At 39.2% G+C, this 26,764-nt stretch overlaps 1 protein-coding gene across 6 annotated transcripts in view; it reads left to right on the plus strand.

Annotated features, from left to right (window-relative positions):
* ltbp1 (latent transforming growth factor beta binding protein 1) overlaps positions 1–26,764 on the plus strand; it is a 134,913-nt gene that overhangs the window by 57,528 nt on the left and 50,621 nt on the right. For 5 of the 6 annotated variants that reach the window (XM_082558110.1, XM_082558107.1, XM_082558109.1 and 2 more), the window contains exons 5-9: positions 7,271–7,438; positions 17,272–17,469; positions 17,888–18,165; positions 18,579–18,681; positions 24,016–24,075. In XM_082558110.1, coding sequence (XP_082414236.1) covers positions 7,271–7,438; positions 17,272–17,469; positions 17,888–18,165; positions 18,579–18,681; positions 24,016–24,075 — 807 coding nt within the window. The remainder of the gene's footprint in view (positions 1–7,270; positions 7,439–17,271; positions 17,470–17,887; positions 18,166–18,578; positions 18,682–24,015; positions 24,076–26,764) is intronic. The other variant, XM_082558108.1, reaches the window with a different exon arrangement.

Below are 26,764 nucleotides of genomic sequence, written 5' to 3' on the forward strand. Positions count from 1 at the left end.
AGGGATTTCTGGAACTGTTGATCTTAGGTCAGCTTAATTGTAGGACCAGTTCCTACAATTAAGACTAACTTCATCAGCTTCATGAAGCACTCTAACCACAAATATAAAGACTGCACAGTCTACACTCATGCCTTTGCAAAATATATGTTTGCATTATAAAATCCCAAATGTTTTCCCTACAAAATTCTTTGCCACCTCCTCAGCTGTACTTGGTCAGATCTTTGCTAATGATGTCAATTTAGGGTGCAAGTTAAAATATGTTATCTAAATAAAGTTGTTCTTTTATGCAAGAATTACCTGAGTTTTGACATTAGTGTTGTAACGAAGCCCCTTTTAAAAATCTTGAAATAAACAAGTCGTGGGACCTAAAAATGAAGTACCTCAATTCACTCGGTCATGTTCCCATTTGAACATTTTGTAAAAATGTGTCACTCCCACCTAAAACAACTTAAAAAACACTAACTGTCTAATAAGTGGCATAATAGAAGTTAAGGTATCAGGATGTATGCTTGATAGTGATGTGTCGGTCGCGAACGAAATGGCTCTTAGAGCCGGATCTGTGACGTGAACGACACGAGCCGGCTCCTTATCGTGAGCCGTGGGGGTTTTTTTTTCCTTCTCTCACCCTCTCTCTCGCACTTTTTTCCCGCTTCACTCAGCCTTGTGCTTTGCGCTGGGCAGAGGGGGGAGGGGCAGTAGTTACACTTGCAGGAGCACAGGAACAGAGCGGGAGGGAAAGAGAGAGAAAGAGAGCCAGGGACAACAACGTCACATTAGAAAGGTATAGTAATCATCCACAACTATTTTCAGTTGCGGATGATAAAGGATTCAGAAAGTTTATTCATGCAGGCCCATATGACAGAGAATGTGCATCTTCTTTTTGTTTTCATATTTTAATTTATATTTAATTGTGTTGTGGTTTGCAGCGTTTTGTGTTGTTTCATTTTAAATTTGTTTAAAAGGAAAAAGCTGAAAATTTAAAAGTTACTTAAAAGTTAAAAGTTGAACTGTGACTAGTTGGTTTTTGTATTATATGATTTATTTATTACATTTTATGTGGAGTGAATAAATAAAAGTATATTTACGGTGGCCCCTAGAGACAAAGCACATACAAACTTCAAAACACGTACGAACTCTGAAACACGTAAAAACTCAGACACACGTACAAAACACAACACAAGTGCTCCAGGATGCTGGGCGCAGTGTTGAGCTTTTGTTACCTAGTGGCTACACAAGCCAGCAAGTACCAACGACCGGATTTGGTGTGTGGTAGTAAAAGGTAAATGAACATTTTTTTAAATTATTTGAATATATGTGAGTGCTTGTGTATAAATACACAAACAATACACATATGTATTGTTTGTGTATTTATACACAAACAATACAATTTAGATCACTTGTGTAATTTAAGTGATCTAGTAGCTCTGTTTTGAAGTTCAGTTAACGCTAGAAATATGTTTTGGAGTTTGTACGTGTTTTGTCTCTAGGGGCCACCACATATATTTATATATAAACATATATAAATAAAACCACTTTTTTTACATTAGTAATTCCTTTTGTGCATAATTTTATATTATTGATAATAATAAATTAATTAAAGCAACAAAACAACCTAAAGGGCCGGTTTGGAGCTGAAAGAGCCGGCTCTTTTTAGTGAGCCGAGCCAAAAGAGCCGGCTCTCTAAAAAGAGCCGGAAATCCCATCACTAATGCTTGAGACAGTCTTTTCTAGTTCCCCTGTGCTCTCCTGCATCCTGCTGTCATATTTGTGACTTTGAGTGAGTAAGACTAGAGATGGAAGAGCTGATCTAGAAGCGATGACTGCAATGGTTTGGCCACGTCTGCAGCATGAGCAACCATCGCCTGCCATGATGGTTGCTCCCACGATGGGTGTACATCGTTGACCAAGACGGAAACCCTACGACACCCACAGCGACGTATTGGCTTCATGGATGACCTCCCCCGCCAACTGCCAGCTAGGGACAAAAGAAGAAGAAGAAAGAAGACTTAAGAAGCCCTATATAGATGTAACTACATGACATGTTTGCCAGTGTTATCCATCCATCCACTTGTCTTTATTCTACTTGGGGTCACTAATGTGCAAAATGAACATCATGTTGTATTTAAAACTTGACACTAGTGGCTGAGACCCTAAAACTGACCAGGAACGTGTTTATTGAGGTCATAGAACAAGGCAGCTGGGGGCCATTTTCCCATAGACTTACCCAGAATATAAACCTGCACCAGGATTTAGATGGATGTGCCGTCAGATGTGCCGAAACAATTGAGCTTCATGGCAGCAGTTCCGTCTCACAACTTTGCAGACCTTAATTTTCAGCTTTCAGTGGGTCTTAATGGTTTGGCTCATCGGTGTACGTATTAATTCTTTTTAAATAATTACTGTTCCTTGTGGGTGGCTGTAGCTCAGGTGGCAGAGCAGGTCAGCCACTAATCAGAAAGTCGGTGGTTCGATCCCAGGCTGCCTCTTGGCTGCCAAATATCCTTGGGCAAGATACTAACCCCATGTTTAACCCAGGTGGTCAGAGGGCCTGGTGGCAGCCTCGCCTCTGTCAGTGCGCCCCAGGGCAGCTGTGGCTACAATGTAGCTTGCCATCGCCAGTGCGTGAATGTGTGGGTGAATGACTGAATGTAGTGTGAAGCGCTTTGGGGTCCTTAGGGACTAGAAAAGCACTATACAAATGCAGGCCATTTACCATTTGTTTGCAAAAACATTGCAGATGACTCTAAAAATGCGTTCCATGAACCCTGACTTTTCTTTTGAAGCCTCTACAGTTGTATGCCCTTTGATGGCTCACATAAAGCCTCTGTGCCTTAAAGGAAAACATCAGAAAGAAAAACAACTATCCCCCTTTCTGTACTCGCTCATTCCTCTCTGCTATGCCACAGCTTCTTTGTTGCCCGGATGAATCACGCCCTGAACCTTTTCTCTCTTCAAGATGATTATGTCTGTGTTGTGTAAGAGATGCTCCTTTACCTCTGTTTCCATATGCTCGACACGATCAACAAAAACCCTCTTCTTCTCTCATTCTCCCCCCTCCCTCTCCTGTTGCTACTTCAATCATGAAACTGATCAATGATCAGCTGATTGTCTCTCTTGTTTGTTTATCGCCCACTTTGCACCAGAAAGAGGAAACCAGCGGATGTTGCGCTAAACAACAGCAGCACGTTCAATAGGTCGCAATATGTACATTATCTCGGCAATACCTCTGAAAGATTGAAGATTGTATGTGGCGTTCCTCAAGGTTCTATTTTGGGACCTAAACTTTTTAATTTATATATTAATGATATCTGTGACGTATCAAAAAGGTTAAATTTTATTTTATTTGCAGATGACACAAATTTTTATTGCTCTGGAGAGAATTTGAAAGATTTGGTTGAAAATAGGATTTCTGAGATTAAAAAAATGGTTTGATGTAAATAAATTATCTTTGAATCTGACAAAAACGAAATTCATGATATTTGGCAATTGTGAAAAGGAGGAAGAAGTCATTATGTCAATTAATTAATGGAGAATTGATTGAAAGAGTTACTGAATTTCACTTTTGGGGTGTAATAGTAGATGAAAATTTGATGTGGAAATCTCATATTGAGTATATTAGAAAGAAGATGGTTAAAAACATTTATATTTTGGGAAATGTAAGAGATTTATTAGACTACAAAACAATGCGCATTTTATATTTTTCATTGTTTTCCTCATACTTTAGTTACTGTGTCGAAGTTTGGGGGAATACATATGAGAATACTAAAAAACCTCTAAACTTATTACAGAAGAAAGTTATACGAAGGATTCATAACGTTAAATATAGAGAACATAAAAATAAATAAATAAATTAAAATTAGGAGATTTAGTGAAACTACACATACTATTAATTATGTTTAAGGCTAAAAATAATATTTTGCCTTTTAAGTTACAAAGAGTATTTTTAATGTGTTCGGGGGGAGAAGACAGCAGAAGGAAATTTTATATTAAGCATCAGCTAGCTAGGACTACACAAAGATTAATGAGTGCAACGGTTAGGGGTATACGACTGTGGAACTCTCTTCATTATAATTTAAAGACTTGTATAAATTTGCATTGTTTTAAAAAGTGTTACATGTCTAAAACAATAACTCAACATGAAGAATGTGAATGAAATTGGAGTTAATTGAAAAAGGATCCATTATTTTTTTGCCTCATTTATTTTATTTACTTATCTTTTCTCCTTGTTACTATGTGGGGTGGTATATTCTGATTGTAAATTTGTTGTTTGGTTTGAGTTAGGACCGGAGATAAATGTTAATGTTAGTTTGTTCCTTGATTTTTGGTGCCCACTTGCAATATAAGTTGGATTGTAGATAGGGGGCAGGGTTTAATAAGAATATTTTCTTCTTCCTGCTCCTTTTCACACATGGTTGCAGTGCTTTACTGATAGAAAGTGTGGTTGGTTTGTCTGAAAGAACTAACTGTGGAAACTGTTGTACCAAGTGTGAAATAAATAAATGCAATGAAATGAAATAAAATGACGTTCAAGCTTGAAAAGCTGTTGTTAGAATTTATTTAATATTACTTTCTAGTATCAGCTGATGTTTGCTGGAGCCACAGCTGTAAAAGCTGCTGGTCATGATATCGGTTTGGATATGTGGTGAGAGGGAAACATGAAGATGATACAAATCATAAATATATACAAGACAGTGTACATCACTGTCACAACAGCGTTTGTTTTAGGCTTTGTTTTTTCCTATAATACCTGGCGGTGTAGTTGGGACGATCTTTTGTCAGTTCAGCCTTATATATTATGTTTAACCCGAGTGACCACCTGGTCAGCTGGTGGGTAACAGGCATCTCCAAAAACATTAGAGCACTTATGCAAATATGTGATGTCTTGATAAATCAAGCAGATATTTGAAGTTTACGCAGCACCATTCTCGCATGAAAATATCTTAAAAGTTTATTTTGTGACCCAGAAAGAGTAATATTTCAAACTCCGCCACTGCCTCGTTTGAGTTTTGGATGAAATGGATTCTGGGATATTGCATTTCGTCATTTCAAGCTGATTGGAGACCAAAACAGCCAATCAGATTTTTTGCATCCAAGTCTGTGATTTGCTGGTTTTGTGGCACAAATATAATGGTTTATACGTGCACGGGCAGAAATGTTTAGAGCGCGAGCGACACATTGCGCAAATGCAAAAACTGAGCGAGAGCGGCTGCTGTTGTGTGTGTGGATAATAGCAAACACTGAAATACATTTTTTGCACGCAGCAATGAATTTTGTTCACTCAAATTTAGCTTTTCTTTGCTCAAAATAAATTTCTCCTCAAAATGCAACACTTGCACTTGCGAATTTTTTTACGTGCGCTCAAATCTTTTTTACGTGCGCTCAGAATAGTGGCACAAAAGTAACGCCATAGCTTTCAACCTTTTGAATTTTTTATCCAGGTTATCTTCAGCAGCAGACTCTCTTTATGTTCTCATTTAAAGAGGGAAACTGATGCATTTGCATTTTCCCCTCCCTGAGCCTGGTTCTGCCGGAGGTTTCTTCCTGTTAAAAGGGAGTTTTTTCTTCCCACTGTCGCCAAAGTGCTTGCTCATAGGGGGTCATAATATTGTTGGGTTTCTCTGTATGTATTATTGTAGGGTCTACCTTAAAATATAAAGCGTCTTGTGGTGACAATTGAACTGATTTGAATTTGACTCTTCTTCTGAGCAATATGGTGTAGGAAAAAAAAAAAAAAAAGCCAAAATAAAGACAAAATTGGGTGAATACTATATATCAGCACAGTGGCTCAGTAAACCTTAACGTTTGATTTTCTTTAGACGAAGGTTTGTTTTAAAAAAGCTTCAAAATTGTTTGCAGATTGGAGGTTTCCAGGTGGATGTTTTGGAACCTTTTGTTTATATTTTTGTTCCTTTAGTGAAGCGAAGTCCCACATTCCCCCTGCCCACAGTTACTTTGCCATTCTCCTTTCCTTGTTTATTTCCTTTTGGAAATAATCTTCCCTCCAAGGGGAATTGGACAAACCATGTGTGGACTTTAAATTTTGGACGTCTATATATACTCCTGGCACTATTTTTAAAACCAGTTTCCATTGGCTTTGGGTAGTAACCGCTACATCACATTAAGTCCCTGTTTAATAGTTAATTTTTGCACCTATTAGTGAATGTTTAGGTAGCCTGGGGCGTTTTATCCAGTGGTTTTCACTGCTCTCGGGTTTTAAAAAAAAGATTCCTCTTTTTCAGCTCCTTGGATTTACTCCACGAGTCTGCACTCGCTGGCATGAACAGCTGACAGTCTTAGACAAAGCACTGAGTGCTGGAGACAGGGGTTTGGACCTGACACAGGGATGCCAAGAACCACTGCATAGGGAAGAGATATTAAAAGAGTGTGTGTGTGTGTGTGTGTGTGTGTGTGTGTGTGTGTGGGTCTGTGTGGGTGTGTGGGTGGGTGGGTGGGGGGACGAAGAAAATTGAATGGATTAAAGAAAAAAAGCTTCATGTAACTAAAGAGGTGTATGTGTTAAACAGTAGGTTACACATGCTGTGTACTTTGAAGCCTTCTTTTTTTCCTGTCAGTAATAACTGAGGGCTGGATTTCATGAGGGTGGAGAAGGAATATTTAGCGAACTTAGGAATGGGGAGATAAGCTTTTTTCTTTCATTCCTCTGTAAGACTGGGGCAACTTTTTTACGGATTTGGTGCCTTCATAGTAAAGTATTTTTGGAGATTTTGCTGTTTATTTGAGGTGCTAGTGTTCCTTAAGAGTAAAAATCAAGGGGAAAGAGAGAAGGAAAAGAAAGGCGAAGCACAAGGAATGCTTGTACTGGAGCTGAAGGTGGCATAATTGCTGTTTGTCTGTTTTGGAAGATATGCCGATATCCACCTCTCAGAGACTTCTGATGACGAATTGGAAGGAATCCCAGAGTTTTGTTTGCTGACTTCTCCCGCTCCCACAATTTTTTTTTCTTTATTCCTGCTCATATTTCAGAGGCGCCCCTGGATCTAGGAGCACTGGAGAAGGAGGAGGAATAGATAGGCAGGCAGTTTGAAGTGTTGGGCCGAGACACAAGTTTTTGAGAAATTGAAAATTACATAGTAGCTGTATTTTTTGTTTTTTTCTTTTTTTTAGTCGTTGTTTTGACTGAAGCCTTAGCAGATGATTGAGACAAGCTTCAACATGAAAGTAATTTCACTTCCAGTGGCTCAAAGAATAACCGAAGTTCCTCTGCTCTCCCTCCCTCTTGTCTTGCTTTGTGCCATATTTTTGGCGGCAGCAGGCAACCATACGGGAAGAATCAAGGTGGTCTTCACGCCCACTGTCTGCAAACTGACCTGCATAGGTGGCAGGTGTCACAACAACTGTGAGCGGGGAAACACCACCACCATCATCAGTGAGAATGGTCATGCCACAGATACCCTGACAGCACCCAACTTCAGAGTAGGTAAGTGATCCTGGCTTTTGTTGGTTGCGCACATCACCAATCTCGATGGGTGGTATTACTACTAACAAGCCTCAAATCTGGCATATTAGAGCTGCTGGTGGAAAAACATGTTGTTGACATGAAAATCTTTTGCATTTTATCACCACGTTCCTTCACAACAGTACACAGGTGTGAAATTATTGTGCCGTAATGAAAAGAGTCTGCTGTATTTTAACATGATTATGCTGATTTTAAGGATGATAATTTTACTGTCCCTTATGACTCTCATGACAAACGTACATGGTGAACATAGCTAAACAGTCATATATTTTTCTAATGCCAGTTTTTGACCAGCGATGCACAAATCCAAATTTTCCAGTTGTGTATTTTCTTAAATAATTCTGGTGATTTATTTGTCATTAACTGCTGATGTGTGATGTCAAAAAAGAACAGTTACACAGTTGATGAGAGTGGCACATTGTCACCAGTACCTTGTCTAACTTTTTAATCAGCACTGGACAGATTGCGTTTGCGTCACTGGGTGGAAATATCAACATGAAAGAGCACTGTGCACAGCCTAAGGAGCTTAGAACAAATGTACTATGCAAATCTAATAATGTTATTTTGCATAATGTGGGATCTTTACCTTACAATAAAAAGTGCCTTGAGGCAACTGCTGTTGTGACCATAAACGGATGATAACTAACACTATGTCTGAGACATGTCTTGGTATCAACAGAAAGATTTTACAAATCTGAAAGATAGTCAGTATCATATACAGTCAGTATCATATACAGTCAGTATCATATACAGTCAGTATCATATACAGTCAGTATCATATACAGTGCTTCGGGTGCTAGCTGTAACCAACACACCAACAAAAGTTATTTATTGTATCTCCGCTAGAACTGGACTCTTCTACAGCATAGTCAAGTAAAAGCTGCTGAAACATCAAGTTAATAGTAGATATGGAAGAAACCAATCAGAGAGCAGCCTTAGTCTCATTCAGCCAACTGTGACCAGACAGCGGTTAGCTATATCAGCTGATGATGAATTGATAAAAGTTATTGATGAATGGCCAAAAAAAGGCAAAATCTGTGATATTAATTGGTGAATGGTTGAAATTAGGTGGACTTAAAGACTGATGTTTTTCATCTTTAGCTTTTCAACTAAATTTAGAGACAAAAGGTTTTAAAGTCCATGACTGGCTGACCAGATTTATCCCTGAATAATCTCCATGGGTCCCTGATGTTTGGTGGTTTTAATTAAAGCTAAGGACATCTTTTGCGATGTGATCTTGAATTTTGATTTTTGACCACCAACTTTTAAGATATGGATAAGCACATTTACACAGATCATAACAACATTTACAAAATACAGAGAAAAAAATCAAACCAAAAGGGAACGGTAAAACCAAAGGTAGCGTTAATGACCTCAAGATTAGTGTAGACAGTTAGATTAAAACTGGAGAATGTCATGAACTGCTCCTGTGTAACAGAGCACATGGCATGGGTGTTGTTTGGTGTTTCACAGAGCCAGCAGACTGTGTCTTAACCCGCCTGAGTGCTTACAAGAAGCAGATGAGTGTATCTGGCTGTGACACATGAATAAACATGGGGAGTCGAACTCACTGAATTCCTGTCTGACGCAGCTGAACAAATTAGTATGACTGGAGTAACACCAGCTCACGGAAAAAGAGCCTCAGACTGTTAACTGTGAATGACCCGGAAGGATGGTTTTCTTTTTTGCACTGGGATGGATTAACAGTGATGCCTGAACTCCCTTCTGGCTATTGGATAAATATAACTTTAGGTGAATGTTTCCAGTCTTTGACATTAGTATTGGAGCCAGTAACCAATAACCAAAAAGTGGTAAAAGTGAAAAACTTCAAGAGGGGTTGGGGATGCACTGAAGAGGCTGAAGTGGAGATATAAAGGAGATGAATATTACTTAAATAATCCAGTAATCATATGATTGGCTAGCAAACATGTCCATGCGGGCCCACACTGGGTAGCTGTGGATGAACTGTGGGGTTGTTTGGGCAGGCCAAACCTACATTTATCCCACATGGGCCTCAGTTGGGTGTGCCTGCACCCAGCTGGTAGGGGCTTCTATATGGGTTTTATATAGAGAAAACTCATCTGCTGTAAGACCTATGTCCGGACGCTCACTTAGGGCCTGTGTGGGATAAGTGTTGGTTTGCCCTGCCCATACAGTCCCACAATTCATCCATACCTGTATGTGTGTGTATGCTGTATTTATAATAGGGAACCAGCATACAGGGAAATATTCTGGTGAAACCACAGAACATATATGAAGCTGAGAGAAGGTGACTGATTTATAACCTCAATAAAATGGAAGTTAAATTGGATCTTATCTTGTTGCAAAAGAACTTTGGAAGTGAACTGCAAACGACTGTAGACTGACTAGTGGGATAGGATTTGAATTGTGTTTTTGTTTTTGTTTGTTTGTTTGTTTGTTTGTTTATTAGGACAGGTGATTCCCTATGGAACCTGTCCTGTCCTTACATGTCTGACTATGAAGCAAAAGAGCAAGGTTTGTCCTTGGGAGGAGCCTTAAATCACTTGAGGGTTGTGTCAGGAAGAGTATCTGGTGTAATATAATGTGAATAAGGGAGTGGATAAAACTAGCTTTTTTTAAGCAATAATCTACTGCTCACTCAATATCAATTAGTGGTGGTAATACACTAATATGCATGTGTGGCCACATGTGGGTCCCACACATAGAATCTGGGCACATTGTGGGTATGCTGTCTCTGCCTACTGTGATCAGACCACTTCCCACCATAGGATTGAGAGAAATGAGAGTTAACGTGGCAGCTAACTTGCATGCTTTCTTATATGTTAAAAAGGCATCCATCAAAATGGGTCTTCTGCAGTTGCTAAATCTTTCAACGATTTTAGAGTTGTCACACTCCATTTCGGGCACTACGTGCAGCTTGTGGCTGTAGTTATGGGTTTGAATGCAGATCAAACAGTAAATCAACAGCTTCACTTTCATGCCCAGCTCTCACCACAGGAGACCAGTATAGCATCCACAGTACTGTAACTACTGCACCAGTCCATCTGTCACTTTTAATACGCACCATTTGCTGTTTTGTTTGATAAAATTGCCATTTTTGGCAACCAGAAGTGTGCCTATTTAGTTGAGAATGGTGGCGTGCTCAGTTATCATGTAATGTGAGTAAACTTGATTAGGATGATGCATTGCATAGAAACTAATATTGGCTACCTCATGCTCAATAACAGGCCAATAATAAAGTAGAACTTCACACACCAAAACTGCACAGAGCATTAAAAATGCTCCAAAAGGCAGCACCAGGCACAAACATGTTTACAGTCGTAACATTTGCTATGAGCTCACATGCTTGTCCAAGCTTGCTTCGTCCTCCCCTTAAAGTTCAAGCGCTTCCTTTCTCTGTCTTTCTCATTCCAGCAACAGTGTGCAGGGCAGAGCCTAGATGAAAGTTACTTGCACACCATAGTGAGCTTCAAGAACTGAGACCGAATAAATCATGCTCGTCTTGTTTATCATACTTACCTCATGAGATAGGTGTTGAGGGACGAGCGCTGATTCCCTAAACTGTGGATGTGTTTATACTGTTTTTATACTCATGCCAGTTAACTGAGATCTCATGTCCAGAAGATGCAACTTGATGATGCATTTATCAGCAAGTTTCATGTAAACAGAGGAAACTAGAAACTTTAAAGCTCTACAAAGTTTAAACATCTCCTGCCATTTTGGATTCTCTTGTGTTCTGGAGAATTTATTACCTCTTTAGAATAATCCCAGTGGAATAAACTTTATTTTCAGTCAAATGCTATCTGGTTATAACTTAGCTGCCTCAAGACTTTTCACAAGCTAATCAGCAGAAAAATGTTCACTGGGACATCAGCCCAGTCTGTCATCCATCTGTGTGAATGTCTCAGCCTCACTGGCTGCAGTTCATGGTTCTTCCCTATAGTAATAATATTGTACATAGAAATGATGTAAATAATTTGTGATTTTATTTTTCCATCCACTGGGGCTACACACTAATTATTGTGGTGATGAAGGTTCAAAACATTTGCGGTAGGCCAGTCTTGTTACTGCTGTGACAGCAGTGTCACAGCGCTGTGGTTACAGCACATGAAGGCGTTGATAAGATTTGCTAAATGATTTATAAAAGGATGAAATGCAGATTTAAACAGTTTGATTTGAACATTTTGTAGGTGAGAATGTGGACACCAAGCTCATGGCAGCAATTTGATAGGCTGACAAAAGTCCAGCTGAGATAACCACATTTACTCAGGGCCTTCATGATGTGATGTTCTGTTTATAAGGTTGGAGAAACCTGCAATCAGCTGAGACTGAAGAAGCCACTTGGATGAGTAATGAAACGAAATAATTCTGAACATGTGCAACAATAATCAAAGATTGCAACATTTAGAACGTTTGTAACTGCGACATGAGGCTCTCTGGTAAATATCAAGCATTTGATGGTTGTTTCCACCTACAGCTGATCACAGAGGGATGAACAGATTAAGAGTAACGCGTAGTACAACACTCAAACTCATTCACCTCTTTAGAAGAATCCATTCTTTTATAATTTTTAGTAGAGGCAGACTGTATGGTTTGATGCTTAGTTTTATACACCTGTTGCAATGGGACAGAAAACACCAAAACACAAAGATTAAGAGGTGAGGTTAGTCCATGTAATCAATTTTTTAGCCCTAATGTGGTCAATTTAGCAAATATTGGAAAATTAGTGATTTGTGGCAAAATGTTAGATAAAAGCTACTTAGGGTTTGGTGATAGACAACAGTATTCAGGCAATAACGTCATAGCAAACAGCAGGATATGTTTTAAAAAAAAAATCTCTGGTTCAGTCTTTTCAATGTGCATCCCATTTGGCCCACTGCAGCCCCTGGAGAGTGGAATTAAGTGGTGTTTTTCCAGCTCCTCTGGCATATTTTCTCCCAGGTGAGTCCAGTGTCTTTCCAAGTGCTGAGAGCTTTCTGGCCCTCAGCTTCTGCTTCCCTTTATTAAAGGTGCCTGTGGCTGCCAGCTCATTTGTTGCAGTCCAGACAACATCGAATCACTTACAGTTGGATTTAACAAAAAATAAAGTTTTGGTGGGAGGTGTGAGTGTGTAAGGCAAAGCAGCAGGGCCTAAAGGAGAAACACAGGTGTACCAGTTCATGGTGAGGAAAGTAGCTTTCATTTTCTTTCAGCATTACTTTCATTTTATATGCAATGAATCCTGCATAAACAGTCTAGACACTTAAATTTTTTGTTCTTCAGGCTATGCTCATTCTCACATTCAGTTTTAAATGAAATAACTGGTACCACATGTTAGCAAGTCTCAGCTTTAATTTAGTTTCACTTTTCATGTTCAAGTCAGTTTAGCTATTCTTAGCTAGTCCATCCATCCGTCCAACCATCCGTTTCCACATGTCCAAGTCACAGTCATGGTTGAGCTGGAGCCTATCCCAGCTGTTATATTGTGAGGCGGTACACCCTGGATGGATGGACACACACACACACACACACACACACACACACAGAGTTCACGTCCAGTTTAGAATCACCAGTTAACCTGACACCATGCATGTCCAGTTGAAGGAGGCTGCAATAACTGGAGAGACCACATAGACACAATCTTTCTAAGGCACAAGAAGACAAATCTTTGAAGAAGTGCTCCCTAGCACAAACTCTTTATAATTGAAACCATCTGACAGAAGCAGGTGATTTTCAGAAGTGTGCAAACATCCTGCACTCTCTGCACAGGCACTGCTCCTTTCCAAAACCAAATATGACACAGACGGTCTCCCTAAATGTGAAGGTGCCACTTGGAACAGTGCTGGGACACAATCCTCCAGGAGTTTAATTATCTTTCATGTATCAGTACAGATATCATTCATGTTTTTATTGTCTTAGCCTTCACACAGTCACATGGTTATTACAGAGTGGTTATTGTCCAAAGTGCGCAGTTTTATCATCAATCACATATGTATGAACAGAAGCGACATCTCCAGAGTTATTATGGGGAGTTTTTCAGCAGAAGTCTTTCTGATTCTGGACAAAGACTCTCAGAACATTCATCAGCTTTTGGAATACGTGCCTCCTCTTTCCTTTTCTCCACTCGCAGTCACATCAGCTGAAAACCTGCGTTTTCCAGAAGAAAACCAGAAGAAAACCTCTGGCTTCACACTTTGAAATTTCATCCTGGAAAACTACTTTTGTGTGTATAGAAGCAGGGTTGTGGCAGCTGAGGGATCTTCATGAAATTCATCACCAGTCCTAAATTTTCTGGGGATGCTAACTGGACATTCAGTTTTTGACCTTTTGACCTTTTGTTATCTTTGTCCCTAGGCTCTGCTTTTCATGAGGACATTGTCAGAGACAAATTGTTTGAGTGCATAGAATGTTAAAACTATTTTAAAAATATATAAAAAATATTTTGACTGTGGTGCTTTAAGTACCCAGTTGATATCCTTCCATGGACTCAACTGTCAAATACCACATAGAGCATGCTCTGCAAGCTGTTTACTGTGCAAACCCCCTTCATTCCAACTCCTCTTTTTGTACTGACTCTAATATATTATTTGCTGTCATACCCTTTTCTGAGGGGTCTGGGGGTCCTGCTGGATGTCCATGTTTGTATTTTGAAGTGTGGAAAGGTGTGCTCTCTGCTCAATATAACAAAAAATATAAATCACCACAAGTGGAAATAATGATCTTTTGACTATAGTGATCTTAGCTAAAACTGCCATTTACAGAAACTGAAAGCTGGAGCGAATAGCCTCTTTAATATTCACTTTGTTGACTTCTGTGGAGAGGGTATGTATACAGTACATGTGTTGTGCTAAATGGAATTCCTTTGAGAGTGAATAATCTTTTAAGAACACAAGCAATGAGACTCAGGTTTACTATATAAAACCCCAACACTGAGAGTGACTGTCCTATTATGTCAGCTGAGTATAAAAATGGAGAACGGGAAAAACAGAGGTCTTAGATCTCAACATTTCATTTTCAAAGAGGTGCTTTTGAAAATCACAGTGTGTGCACACTTGCTTGTGCTCATTCTGCACATAAGAATTATCCTTCCTTCTCGAAAGGATAATTTCTGGTTTATGATGTCTTGAGTCTTCCTCAGTTCTCACTCTAATAATAACATTAAATTCAGCAGGTTGTCTGCTGAGGTCTGAGAACACATTTTTGAATTTTGGTCTTGCAGTTTCTTCTTTCTCAAGCTTTTACATTTGGGTATACCAAACTATTTGTATGCCAGCAGGTGGCAACTACACCGTCTCCAGTTAGAAGTGGAGTTTATGGGAATAGCAGCTAGTTAAGTATAGGCTGTTTATTTTGTTAAATATAATCATATTTAGAGTAACAAACAAAATGTTTCATCAAACAGTGATGACTCCCTGTATTTACAGTACCTCGACTGTGGAAGGTAGTAGGCCTTTATTTGAAACAGGTTTGTAATAGACACCAGCTTTAATTTCCAATTCTGTCTGGCTGATTAGAATAAATTTCATGTTCATGTACACAAAGTCTCGCTGCAATACACTCACATTACCGTTATACTGATTATTTTATAGTGAGCAGTGACTCACTCTGGACACACATCCGTGATATCATCTGTGCTTCTGTACTAAAACTCTTTACTTTAACCTCCTAAGACCCGAACTCTTCCACGCCATGCATTTTTAATTTCTCTTTGACATTTGGGCATATTGGGGCCCAACATCAGTAAACAAAGTCTAAATATAGTGCAACAAATCAAACACAGAACCGCTGTGTAACAGAACAATGACAGAACACGCGTAAGGTTTTAGCGTCGAGTCAGCTGGACACTGAAACCCTGTTCTGCTCATTTCCAAGTCCAAATTTTTATTCTTAGATTCCACTACACTGGATTTGCATAATTCAAAATATTGTTTATATTCATCTTATACTGGACCGAAGATCACTGTCTGTCTGAAAGAAGTTATTTTAATTCCTCTCCCTTCAAGCCAAGGCCTTCTGATTGGATGGGCCACAGAAACAGAAGGTCTGGACAGCAAGTATTTTAAACTGTGTTCATTACTATAGCTGTTCATCTGAGACGAAGGGCTAAAGGGCCATCGTTACTGACATCATACAGGTCCAAGAATAGAAAAAAACTGTCTAAAACCCAAGTATGTAGAGCAGTCTGAAGCTTTTAGCCCACGGGACATTCAAATTCAAATTTTATCTGTCACACACAGCACCATACACAGTGCGACATGTGGTGAAATGCTTATTGCTGTGCAATGCCCGACCATTAAATGACAGTAAGATTTACAGATTTACAGGTTACTACAACATTTACAGATTTTAACTTTTAATTTTACAGTAAAAAGAATGTGGAAATAATGATTTATGAAAGAAATTATGAAGAAAAGGAAATTATAAATTATAAGAAGTGTGCAAACAGAGTGCGTGCGGTGATGCGATGTGTGTGGGAGAGTCCAGTCCTACACCTGGTTCAGGGCCCGACTAGCCTGGGGGAAGAAGCTCCTCCTCATTCTCTCTGTTTTGGCCTTAAGGGAGCGGAAGCGCTTCCCAGACCTCAACAGTGAGTAGATTCCATTGTTGGGATGGGAGAGGTCCATCGTAATATTCCTGGCTTTAGTCTTGCACCGCTTGGTGTAGATGGACAGCAGGTCAGGAAACTCTGATTGAATGATGCGTTTGGCCATTGCAACAGTGTATGACAAAAATAAGGAAAAGCATCATAGTTTCTATTAGCAAACATCTCACTTTAAATTGTCCAGCAGTTTATGTTTGAAAACAAAAAAAAGACAACGTAAAAGTGGTATACTCTAAAGTCGGGCTATTTTGTGATTGACTACCACATGGTTGTGCAAAGTGTCTTCTGCTCTTTCAGTCACATAACCCCTCAGTCCTAGCCTGCTCTACCCTTGTTACCAACAATGTGGTTAATTCTCAGTCCAAAAGGCTTGTAAATAATAATGTACACACTAAGAGATGGCAGTAGTTGCATCCACTTCTTTTATAGAGTTTATACATGTCACTGAGAGTCATACTGAGTAAAATGAAAAGTGGAATAAGCAGGGATTAAGCACGTGTAAACATGTGCTCACACACTGGTGAATTTCATACTAGCTCGTATACAGGACGTTTTCCATGTGGTGTGCCCTGTGCTGATGAGGTATGTAGAGTGATTGTGTGGAAAGATGTTTGACAGTGATGATTAACGGCTGCTGTGGTGGGCTGGAGTTTTTAGATGTGAGTGACATGATTTTCCTGTTCATGGATGACCTCTGGTTTGACTTTATCAGGCTCTGAGACAAGAAAATAATCAGTCAGAGCTGAAAGAGATGTCAAAGCTTGACAACACATTTTTATTTTGTCTTGGATCTTGTATTTAATTTCTACTACATTACACAGTTAAACAGGAAACAGTCCTTACATATATATTGTATCACCTGGTTTACTGTCAGTGTGAACCTTTTGCCTGAAAAACAGTGAATTTGTGGTATCCCTCACTTCACCCGTACACGCTGATGTTTGTACCTATCCACTCTTAAAGTTATGTGTACAGATCTGCAACCTGCTCTGTGCTGTGTGTTCATGGTCTGTGAGAACAGTAGACTTCTCTAAGAATAATATTTTCCCTTGAATAGCTTGCATTTTACTTGTTTCGTGGTGACATGTGCTAACCAGTCACACAAATGAAAATCTGGGCTGACTCGCTGATTTGTTGATCATTTCAAACTCATTATTGGCGAGTGTTTGTGTGTGTTGAAGTGGAGCCAGTAGCGCATTAACACCTTTCGCTTGGTCTTTCCTCTGCTTAGTGGTGTGTCACCTGCCCTGTATAAATGGCGGTAAGTGCAGCACCAGGGACAAATGCCAATGCCCTCCAAACTTCACCGGAAAGTTCTGCCAGATGGCGGTTCAGAACGGACACCAGCAGACATCAGGAGGCTACAGCCAGAATCAGGTCCACTCCACACACACCCTGCCTCTGACCTATAGCAACGGCCAGACACCTGGTGAGTGAAATGTGACATTGGCCTAGACAATCATCATATGTGTTTTATCCAATTAGATTGGTCTCTCGGGCCTTGGCAATCAAGAAACAAAGAGAAACAATCCAGTTGATGCACATCAATAAATATGTGCATCTTCTCCTAAAATATCAGTTTTTCTCTTCTTCAAAATAGGATTAGGCTTTGGGTTTATTTATTTACTTATTAATAGGATTTATTGTAACTGAGGCATATCACAATTTGTTACTTTTTTTGTCAGGAAAGTCATTTTTGTTTGTCTCTTGCTTTTGGGGAGAGTTTGACTCCTTACTAGTGACATCATAAACCTAACAAAGATGGTTAATCTTAATCATCTACTGTGATGCACCACATCAGTGTCATGCTTGTATACAGTATGTGTTTTTCTTCCTGTACGGCCCAGGCATCGTCAACATCCACATCAATCACCCCCCAGAGGCCTCAGTTCAGTTCCACCAGGTGTCTCAGTTGGACAATTACAACAACAATGGACAGCAAACAAAAGGCTCCTCCTCATCCACTAGTTATAGCTACCATCACAGCGAAAGCAGCCAGAAGATCCAGCACCATGGCTACAACATAGTCTATCCGGGCCAGCACAGCTACCAGTTTCCTCAGTACCAGCCTGTCACCTCTAAGAATGCACTGGGCCGCTGCTTCCAGGAGACAGCAGGCAGTCAGGTACAATGTCAGACATGTCTGCTGTTTGTGAGCTTAATTACAGTCATAACACATCTGTTAGATCAAGTAAGCCTTTCAGTTTCAGTAATCTAAAGCAATCAATCAAAAAGTCTGGGAAATATTTTGATTAGATATGGACAACAATAAGAGGCACAAAGACTACAAAACATGACACCGGTGGTATTAATCCCAAAGACACATTTATAGAAGACGATGGATGTAAAATACAGAACAGAAATAATGCCTGTTAGTTAGTATAGCTCAAAGTTTAAAATTAATATTCTCTGCATTACCAGATCATATTTTATGAGGAGGTTTGCATTTATTTTTGTCCTCTGAGGATACACAGAAGCAAAAATATTAATCCTCACTGTTTTGTCCTTTTCTCTGTTCTCTCCATCTCGATGTGTTAGTGTGGAAAGGCTCTGCCCATTCTAACTAAGCTGGAGCAGTGCTGTGGGACCATTGGGACCTCGTGGGGATTCCACAAATGCCAAAAGTGTCCGAAGAAACCATGTAAGTCCAGGTCTAGATGTTTTTCTAAAAGTGGTAGTGAATTCATAGCCATGGAATTAACGTTGAGGGGAAGAAATGCCGGCAGGTGGTCTGGGCTCTGCAGTCCCAGTGCCCACTTTCAAATCTTGAATGGAAATCTAAATATGAAAATCATTAACATTAAAGGTATTGTTTATGTATTTTAAGTTGTGTTCCATCAACAACAGAATTTAACACAGAGCTGCCAATAGAATATTTTTTCTAGTTTTTCACTTCTTAATGCATTTTGAAAGTAATGGCATAGTGGAAAAGTACAGTTTTTGACTCTGATTTTGACCACCTACTGAGCGTACCCCATGAGTTGGAAAAACCACAGACAGTATATCTTAATAAGAGTAATAATATTTGTTTCATTCTAATAATGATTGCTGAAAACAAAAAAGAAGCCCTATACACCATAAAAGCTTTTGAAGCAAGCAAAAATTAGAGTCGTTGCTACAATGTCTCCAGCACAAACACAGAAAGCGCCTCACACAAATAAACATAATGGTGTGCGTGAATTAAGTGGCAGCCCTCAGATTTTTACAAACTGAATCCAATGCATCGTCAAAAACTTCAGTTCTTCTAACGGCCACTTAGAATAGCTCCAAAAGTGAGTCATTCCCCACTTAACACATAAACATTTATACAGCTTAGGGGGTTGGATTTTTTATGACGCATTCGTCTGGATTCTTGTGTTAATGGCGCGGCACCTTTGGCTGACTGGTGAATATCAACACAGGCAGCAGTAACTGATAGACGTCTCTACCCTGTCTGCAACTGTCTCTGCTGTGTTTGTGCTGTTGGGGTTAGAAAAAATGTGTTGATTGAAGGATGTGTAAAAAGCTGTGAATGAGCAAGAATCACTTTTCCATTACACTCTCTGTGTGCTTACACACCACTCTGCATTTAATCATTAGTTATTAAAAATCTCTGGCTAATCTCTTTCTTCCTGTCAAAAGGGAGTTTTTCCTTCCCACTGTCACAAAGTGCTTGCTCAGAGAAGTTGTCTCTGACTGTTTTAGGGTCTTTACCTTACAGTATAAAACGTCTTGAGTTTGCTGTTGCAGTGATTTGGTGCTATGTAAATAAAACTGAATTGAGTCAAACTGAAATGCGTTGGATTGGATGTTTCTCTAGCGTGACCCAGGAAACCTTGGCAGCTGCTGCTTGCACTGACATGATACACAATCACTTGGTTTTTAAGAGCTGGTAAAGTCAGCCGCTTACACGTGATGCGCTGACACTTATGAGGGCAGTGTTTTATGAATAAATAAGAGCACTGGTTCAGTTCAGTTCATGAGAAAGACGATCCAGCTGACTCGCCTGATATTAATGCCCTGCTTTTCTAAACCTTTACAGCAACATGTGGAGGAGCATCTCAGTGTCCTTTCACACTGTGGTATTGAGATAATGCTGTATCAACTTTCTTAGCAACCTCATTAACCTTTTATATTACATGCTGTGTGTTTGGCAGCAGATCCTCACTGACAGCATATCATGTCTTAGGACATGTAAGATGATATTTTAATGAGAATATAATCAGTGTAATTCTGCAAAGACTAGTTTGTCTTCAAATATAATACTGCACAAAAATCTTGAATTAACACTCATTTTGTTATATTTTTCTAGGTAAACAGCAAATAGCTGTAGCGGTTATAATATGTGTAAACCTCAGCGAAAATAGAGTATATAACAAAAACAGAATCCCACCTGGAAAGTCAATAGTTGCTTTCTTGTAATTTCCTTAAGTTGTCTTCAGGAGTGGATCTCCAGGCTTCTTTAAGAACATTTGAAAGCTCTTTTTTGAATGTTGGCAGCAAACGCAGATGAAACTGGTACACAACTGGTTCTTTGCTAAGTTGTGTTTACACAGTACACTTATTCAGCCCTTGAGCTACCTTGAGCCTTGATTTTTATGCTTAGCTGTTTGAAAGGTCAATGTTAAGTCGCTTAAAAAACAAGCAAACAAAAGGCCTGTTCTTGGAAAATGTTCAGGTTTGATGACTGGACTCAAAATGAATGAAAAAGCAGCCAATTTCCAAAGTAACTGGCGGTCAAAGTGAGACCGCTTTCAAAAAAATGACAACGAAGTCTGGCTCCTCAGAAGCAAAATATATAGAAATGAGGGATGCCTCAAGACATTTTTTCAAAGTAGTGTAAAATTTCAGACTGGGCTTCCTTAAAAGCAGTCAAAGCAAAATATCCAGCTGGCTTGAAACCCACACTCTAAAAATGTTTCAACACAGCTCAATGTGTCTTTTGCAGCCATAACTTTCAGCTAGTGACAAGCAAAATAAAAATGCAGCTAGGAAACATTATGAGTCTTGTACTGGGTCGATTTAACAAACAGGTGACTTTCACCCAAACAGCTACTTCCAGAGAGGAAAAGCACTAAATGCCAAGGCAGCATGTGGTGCTGGCCCTTGCCTCTTAGCTCTGTTTAAAGTGGTACCAGCTAAACTGAGTGTGTGGGGGAGGTGAGGATGGAATTGCCAGCCTTTTTATGTAGTAGCTGGCTACTCAACACTACTCCCTTTATAGAACTGTGGAACTTGTCTTTGAAGCCAGCGCTGTTGTATGTAGAGCATGAAAAGACGCTCTCTAGTGTATTATCCCCAGCTGAACTGAGGAAAGGGGTGGTACTGTAGTACTTTTGTGTAAATCCATCAATACCCATATGTGAAAACACACTTTGCAAACTCATCGTTACGATAGCAACATGTTGGTTATTGTGTGCAACAGCAAATTGAGTATTATTCACAGCATCCTAATCCATATCCAGTGTTTGCAAGGAATATAGCTGTGAGTAAGTGTTTTAAACATTGTGGATTTTCACACCTTATTGCAGTTTGTTAGATTGAAAAACACAACCTTAACTGTCAACAGAAGGGGGCAGTATATTACCAGAAAGTTATAATGTACCTGAGCCCCTCCCAAAGAATTAGGTCCTTCCTCGAATCTAATGCTGAATTAATTTCGATACTAATTATTCGTATTTAAACTAGTATCTAATAGCAGAGCATAGATCCGAAAACGCTGATTTGAAAGCTAGAGAGCCACGAATTTGAACATTATTAACGTGAATGCTATTTAAGAATTCACAGTACTCAGTATACATTAAAAATGTATTCTTTGTGCTGCAGAAGCCATCAAAATGTTCAGCTGTTTCAGAAGGTAGAGAAAAAAAGTCAACATTGAAATCAGTCCCAAGACTTTACGTTTTCAGCTGTTCTTCATTTTTGATATCTCCTGTAGTGTCCAAACAGTGACAAGTTTCAGAAAGTTTCTAAGATTACAATACTTTACAGCTGATGACATGATCACTGTCCCCCACTGAAGAATTTAGGCTCTTTATTTTATTTATTTATTTTTCTATTTGAAGTCTTTTCACTCTCTTTGAATAAATGACCTTTCCAAACCAGTGAGACGTCCAGAGCAGCCTGAGTTTTTGGAGTGCCCACGTTAAGTTTTCTCCTTTCTCCTGAGCAGAAGTAATTTCTCTGTAAATTTTTGGTTATTGACACAAAAAATATATGTACTGCTTCAGTAGATTTGAGGTTATAGTATTGTAAAGGTCTTTTAACTCACGCTGTAGCTCAGCTCGGTGCACACTCATTCTTTTGTATTCAACTTACACTTGTATCAGAAATCTGAGCCTGTCTTCTCCCTGTGTCCCCATTTCAGAGTTGATTCAGTTTCAGCATTAATCAGTGACTCCAGTCCAATCCATTCCCTCAGCTTTGTCATTGTCAAAGGATTTCTGTCCTGCTCTTCTGTACTTGGCCTTCCCTATTTTTAGGGAAATATTAATACAAAACTGCAAAGATGAACTCCCTGCTGCAGCTTTTGACTAATTGTTCAGTCTTAAAAAAGTATACAAAACAGCAATGAAGTTTTTATTGAACCAAGGGAAACAACAGTTTCAGAAACAATAGGTCTTTGATCCATCCTTTAATCTGTCAGGGCCTCGCATACACATCTGGTTAAACAGCGAGGAGCAGTTTTTTTGTCGTAAAACACAGCTGTTAGGGACACCACGGAATCTGTAGTCTAAAAAGACTGATTGCACACCTGAGCTGCTCAGGATATAGTTCTTAGCGTATAGGAGAGAACAGAACTGAAAGACTTGCTTTTATTGCATGTGTGCTTGCTTTTAGCACACATGCAATAAGACACCAGGACAGGGAAGATTAAGTCTTTTCATATCCAGCATTTTAGTGGGAGTCACCAAAGGGCCAGAGATTTGCACTCTCTGTCCTCTCCTCAGGAATGGTGGAGGCATGAGGTGTTTTTTCTTTTTTTAAACATTTAGGTGTGAAATAGTCCATTGTGCGATGGAGACTGTGGTAACTGGTAAATAGACTGGCTTTCTTGGTCAAACAATCATTGCCTTGTTTTGTTCTAGAACAAAATATCAATCTTCTTTTGAGTATTTGGGTACCACCTACCCACTGGTTCCTTTGTCCAGCTGTACTGCAGTGAGACTGACTTCCTGTGTACTAATGTTGCTGCTTAAGTAGCTTCTAGCAGCTACGTCCACCTCCTTCCCTGCAACCCTTCATGGTTCCATTAATAACTCTTTTTGAACACTGTATCCTGTCTTAACTAACTATCATTACCTTAATTTAGTCATTTTTCAATGAATGAATCCATTGTATTTTTACAGATAATAGAGGCTTTGCTGCTCATCTTATTGCGTGAAGAAGCTCAAATAAATGTATTTTTATCTCAGCTCATCTCTCTATATAATTTAATATGATTAATTTTTTTCTTTCTTCTGTCTGTTTGGTTTAGAACTAAATCGTATCTACTCTTCAACCACTCCTGTTTGTTTAAAGATACAAATAGTTTATATTCATTTTACAGCAATACGCTGAAACTACAGAGATTAAATATGTAATTCAGTTATACGCAAAACAGCTCGCATAGTGACAAACATATTTATATTGACTGGGTTCTCATTCTCAATGACAGTCTATGTTTGAATTTGACTATCAACCTGAGGTTACATAGAAAAAAATAAAATAAAATACATAAATATAAAAAAATGCAATACAGTACCTTCACTTAAACCACGGTAAAGGTACGCTGTTAACTTGACCATAATTAACATTTTTTACAATTTTAGAGTGAATACGTTTCTTTCCTTCAGGAACATGATTTATGCTTTTTTGCTTTATGAGACTTTAAATGAACACTCATAAATGTATTTTGGAATTATTACAGAATAAGAACCCAGACATTTGCTCTCAAAACTGTGACTAACATGTGCTCCTTCTCTTTGTTTTGCTCTTCACATGCTCCCGTCATCAGCTTTCCCCCTGATAGATTGCCCTCAGGGTTACATAAGAGTCAACAGTTCTCATTGCCAAGGTAAGAATTGATGCTATTGTTTTTAACATCCTAATGCTTATATAGCTTATAATAATGTGGTAAAGACACGTGTGATTCCCTGTAGTTCAGTGGTTCACAAACTTTTTTTTTCCTAGACCCCCCCTTTGTTTTACAAGAAACTCTTTGTGCCCCCCCTCCCCGGCACAAACACATTGTCCAACCACACACACCCTTGTTTTGTTTTCTAACTCCAGTGCAGTTTATTTCACACCTCAAACCTTTTGTAAACAATTAAACAAATTAAAGTAAATGTCAATAAATTGCAGGTAGCAAATAAACTGCTACCTCTTTTAAGTAACAGAAAAACAAACCATCCTTATGGTGTAATTATTTAACGTGATCACCTGACTATTATGTTTCTCTAAGTTTCTCTGTTTTAACTGTCGGGTGTGGTGTCACAAAATGTACTAACATTACGCCTCTCGGTGTACTGTGAAAACGATTGCAGTACTACTTTTAAAAACATCAACATTTCAGTATGACCGATGCTTAAGACCAAATACCACAAATTGCCACAAACTTGTGAGTTATGCCTCTCCTTACCCTTCTGTGCCTCTTGATGGGAACTTTTATTTTAGACAGGAAGCCTCCTATATGTGGTTACAACTAGGCAGGAACAGCATTTTTAAATGTTGTAAAAATATTTAAAGCAGTTTATGTAAGTGACAAGTGTTAAAGATACTCTAAAACTCTGCGATTGAGTTTGCATCAAAAAGTGTGAATAGAGCTGAGAAGTATTATCTCTATGTTATATTCAAATTAAGAAACTGGCCCTTCCAAAGCAACTTCCCACCAGTGTCTAAGTTAAAAAGAACCTACTGAAATGATATCCACAAAAACCACGAGTCAGTGACTCTAAACTGGGGCTAAGCAGAATCGCAGACACACATGCAGCATGCACTTTAAATTAGGTTACAGCTGTGTAGGGGTGGTGTTAATCTGAGGCTAAATTTAATCATTGATTGTTCAGGGTGTTTCCTGACTGATGACAGTCTAGAAACCACTAACTGCAAAGTGGAAGTGGGCCAGTGTTTGGTGGCACCAACTCTTTTACAAGAACCCACAAAAGAGGAGCGTGACCTTTTCCAGCAGACTGTTCTGCTTGGCTGCTCAGAACATGGAGAGGAAGTCATTTTTTTCCATGACATTCAAAGTGTGGTACTGCACAAAATATAAAATAAAGACACAAACACATTCACAAGCATCTGCTTCGAATGCTGAAGAACAAACAGTCTGAACCATCCACCCATTTTATATGTCTGGTCATGTGGGGATACCAAAAGAGACAACCAGGAGTCATCCTGGCTAAATACCACTGCTTATGGGTCTAGTCACTACGTACAGCTCTTAGCCTCTATGCTACCTATGCTAAATTAACAGTGTTCCCTTCATGCTGAGCCCTCTCTTCACAACCACAGACTACTGCAGTACATTGCAGATACCACGCACTGGTAAGACTTTCTAAAAACGATTGATCTAGTAGTAATGATGTGGTTTTTATGTTTGCAAGAAGCATAGTAGTTTTTCAATAATAGTCCCGTGTAGTGGTGGCAGTTGAGTTCATCTGGATTTCCTGTTTAAAAATAATTACAGTTGACAGAGATTTAGCATCAGTAACAGCTGACTCGCAAATGTTTCCGTTCCTTTTCCATAAAAGGTTGTTGTTGCATAAAGGTTGTTTTAGTCGGAGCATGAAGGACCTCAGGAGTAAAAAGATCAACCGAGAAGGCTGTCAAAACATGCTACCTGAAACAGCTGAGCTCCTTTTCACCATTAAACTGGAAAACGTGTTGATGCGTTACTGTAATCCAATTACTTTTTCAAGAGTAAAGTAAGGAGTTACTATTGCAAAAAAAGTAATTACATTACTGTCACTTTCCCGTAAGCACGCTGCGTTACTGCATTACTAAACCGTGTCTCATGACAATGACGTAAGCGCATGCGACGTCCATGGCAGCAACAGACGTGTGCAGATCAACAGTGGATAATATGGAGCGTGGGAGAGAGTACGATTATGCATCGTTTAGTTTGAGTCCGTAAAAAGTGACAAAAGCATTTGTGTCCGCTGTACACTCTGCATGGGAAGAAAATTTCTTTCTGCAGTACAAAATTAAACTTCAGATCTTACTTTTGAAAATAAGTAATCAGTAAAGTAATGGGATTACTTTCTTGGAGAAGTCATCGAAAAATGCAAGTTACTAATTACTAGTAACTTGACCAACACTGGTGTCACTGACCATAATCACTCACACACTTGGAAATTAAAGCATTAATTCAATTCAATTCAATTCAATTTTATTTATATAGCGCCAAATCACAACATAAGTCGCCTCAAGGCGCTTCATAGATACAGAGAAAAACCCAACAATCATATGACCCCCTATGAGCAGCACTTTGGCAACAGTGGGAAGGAAAAACTCCCTTTTAACAGGAAGAAACCTCCGGCAGAACCAGGCTCAGGGAGGGGAGGGGCCATCTGCTGCGACCGGTTGGGGTGAGAGAAGGAAGACAGGATAAAAGACATGCTGTGGAAGAGAGACAGAGGTTAATAACAATAACAGATTCAATGCAGAGAGGTCTGTTAACACATAGTGAGTGAGAAAGGTGACTGGAAAGGAAAAACTCAATGCATCATGGGAATCCCCGGCAGCCTACGTCTATTGCAGCA

The sequence above is a fragment of the Aulonocara stuartgranti genome (assembly GCF_965226115.1).
Source record: "Aulonocara stuartgranti genome assembly, chromosome: 13".
NCBI classification, from domain to species: Eukaryota; Metazoa; Chordata; class Actinopteri; order Cichliformes; family Cichlidae; genus Aulonocara; species Aulonocara stuartgranti.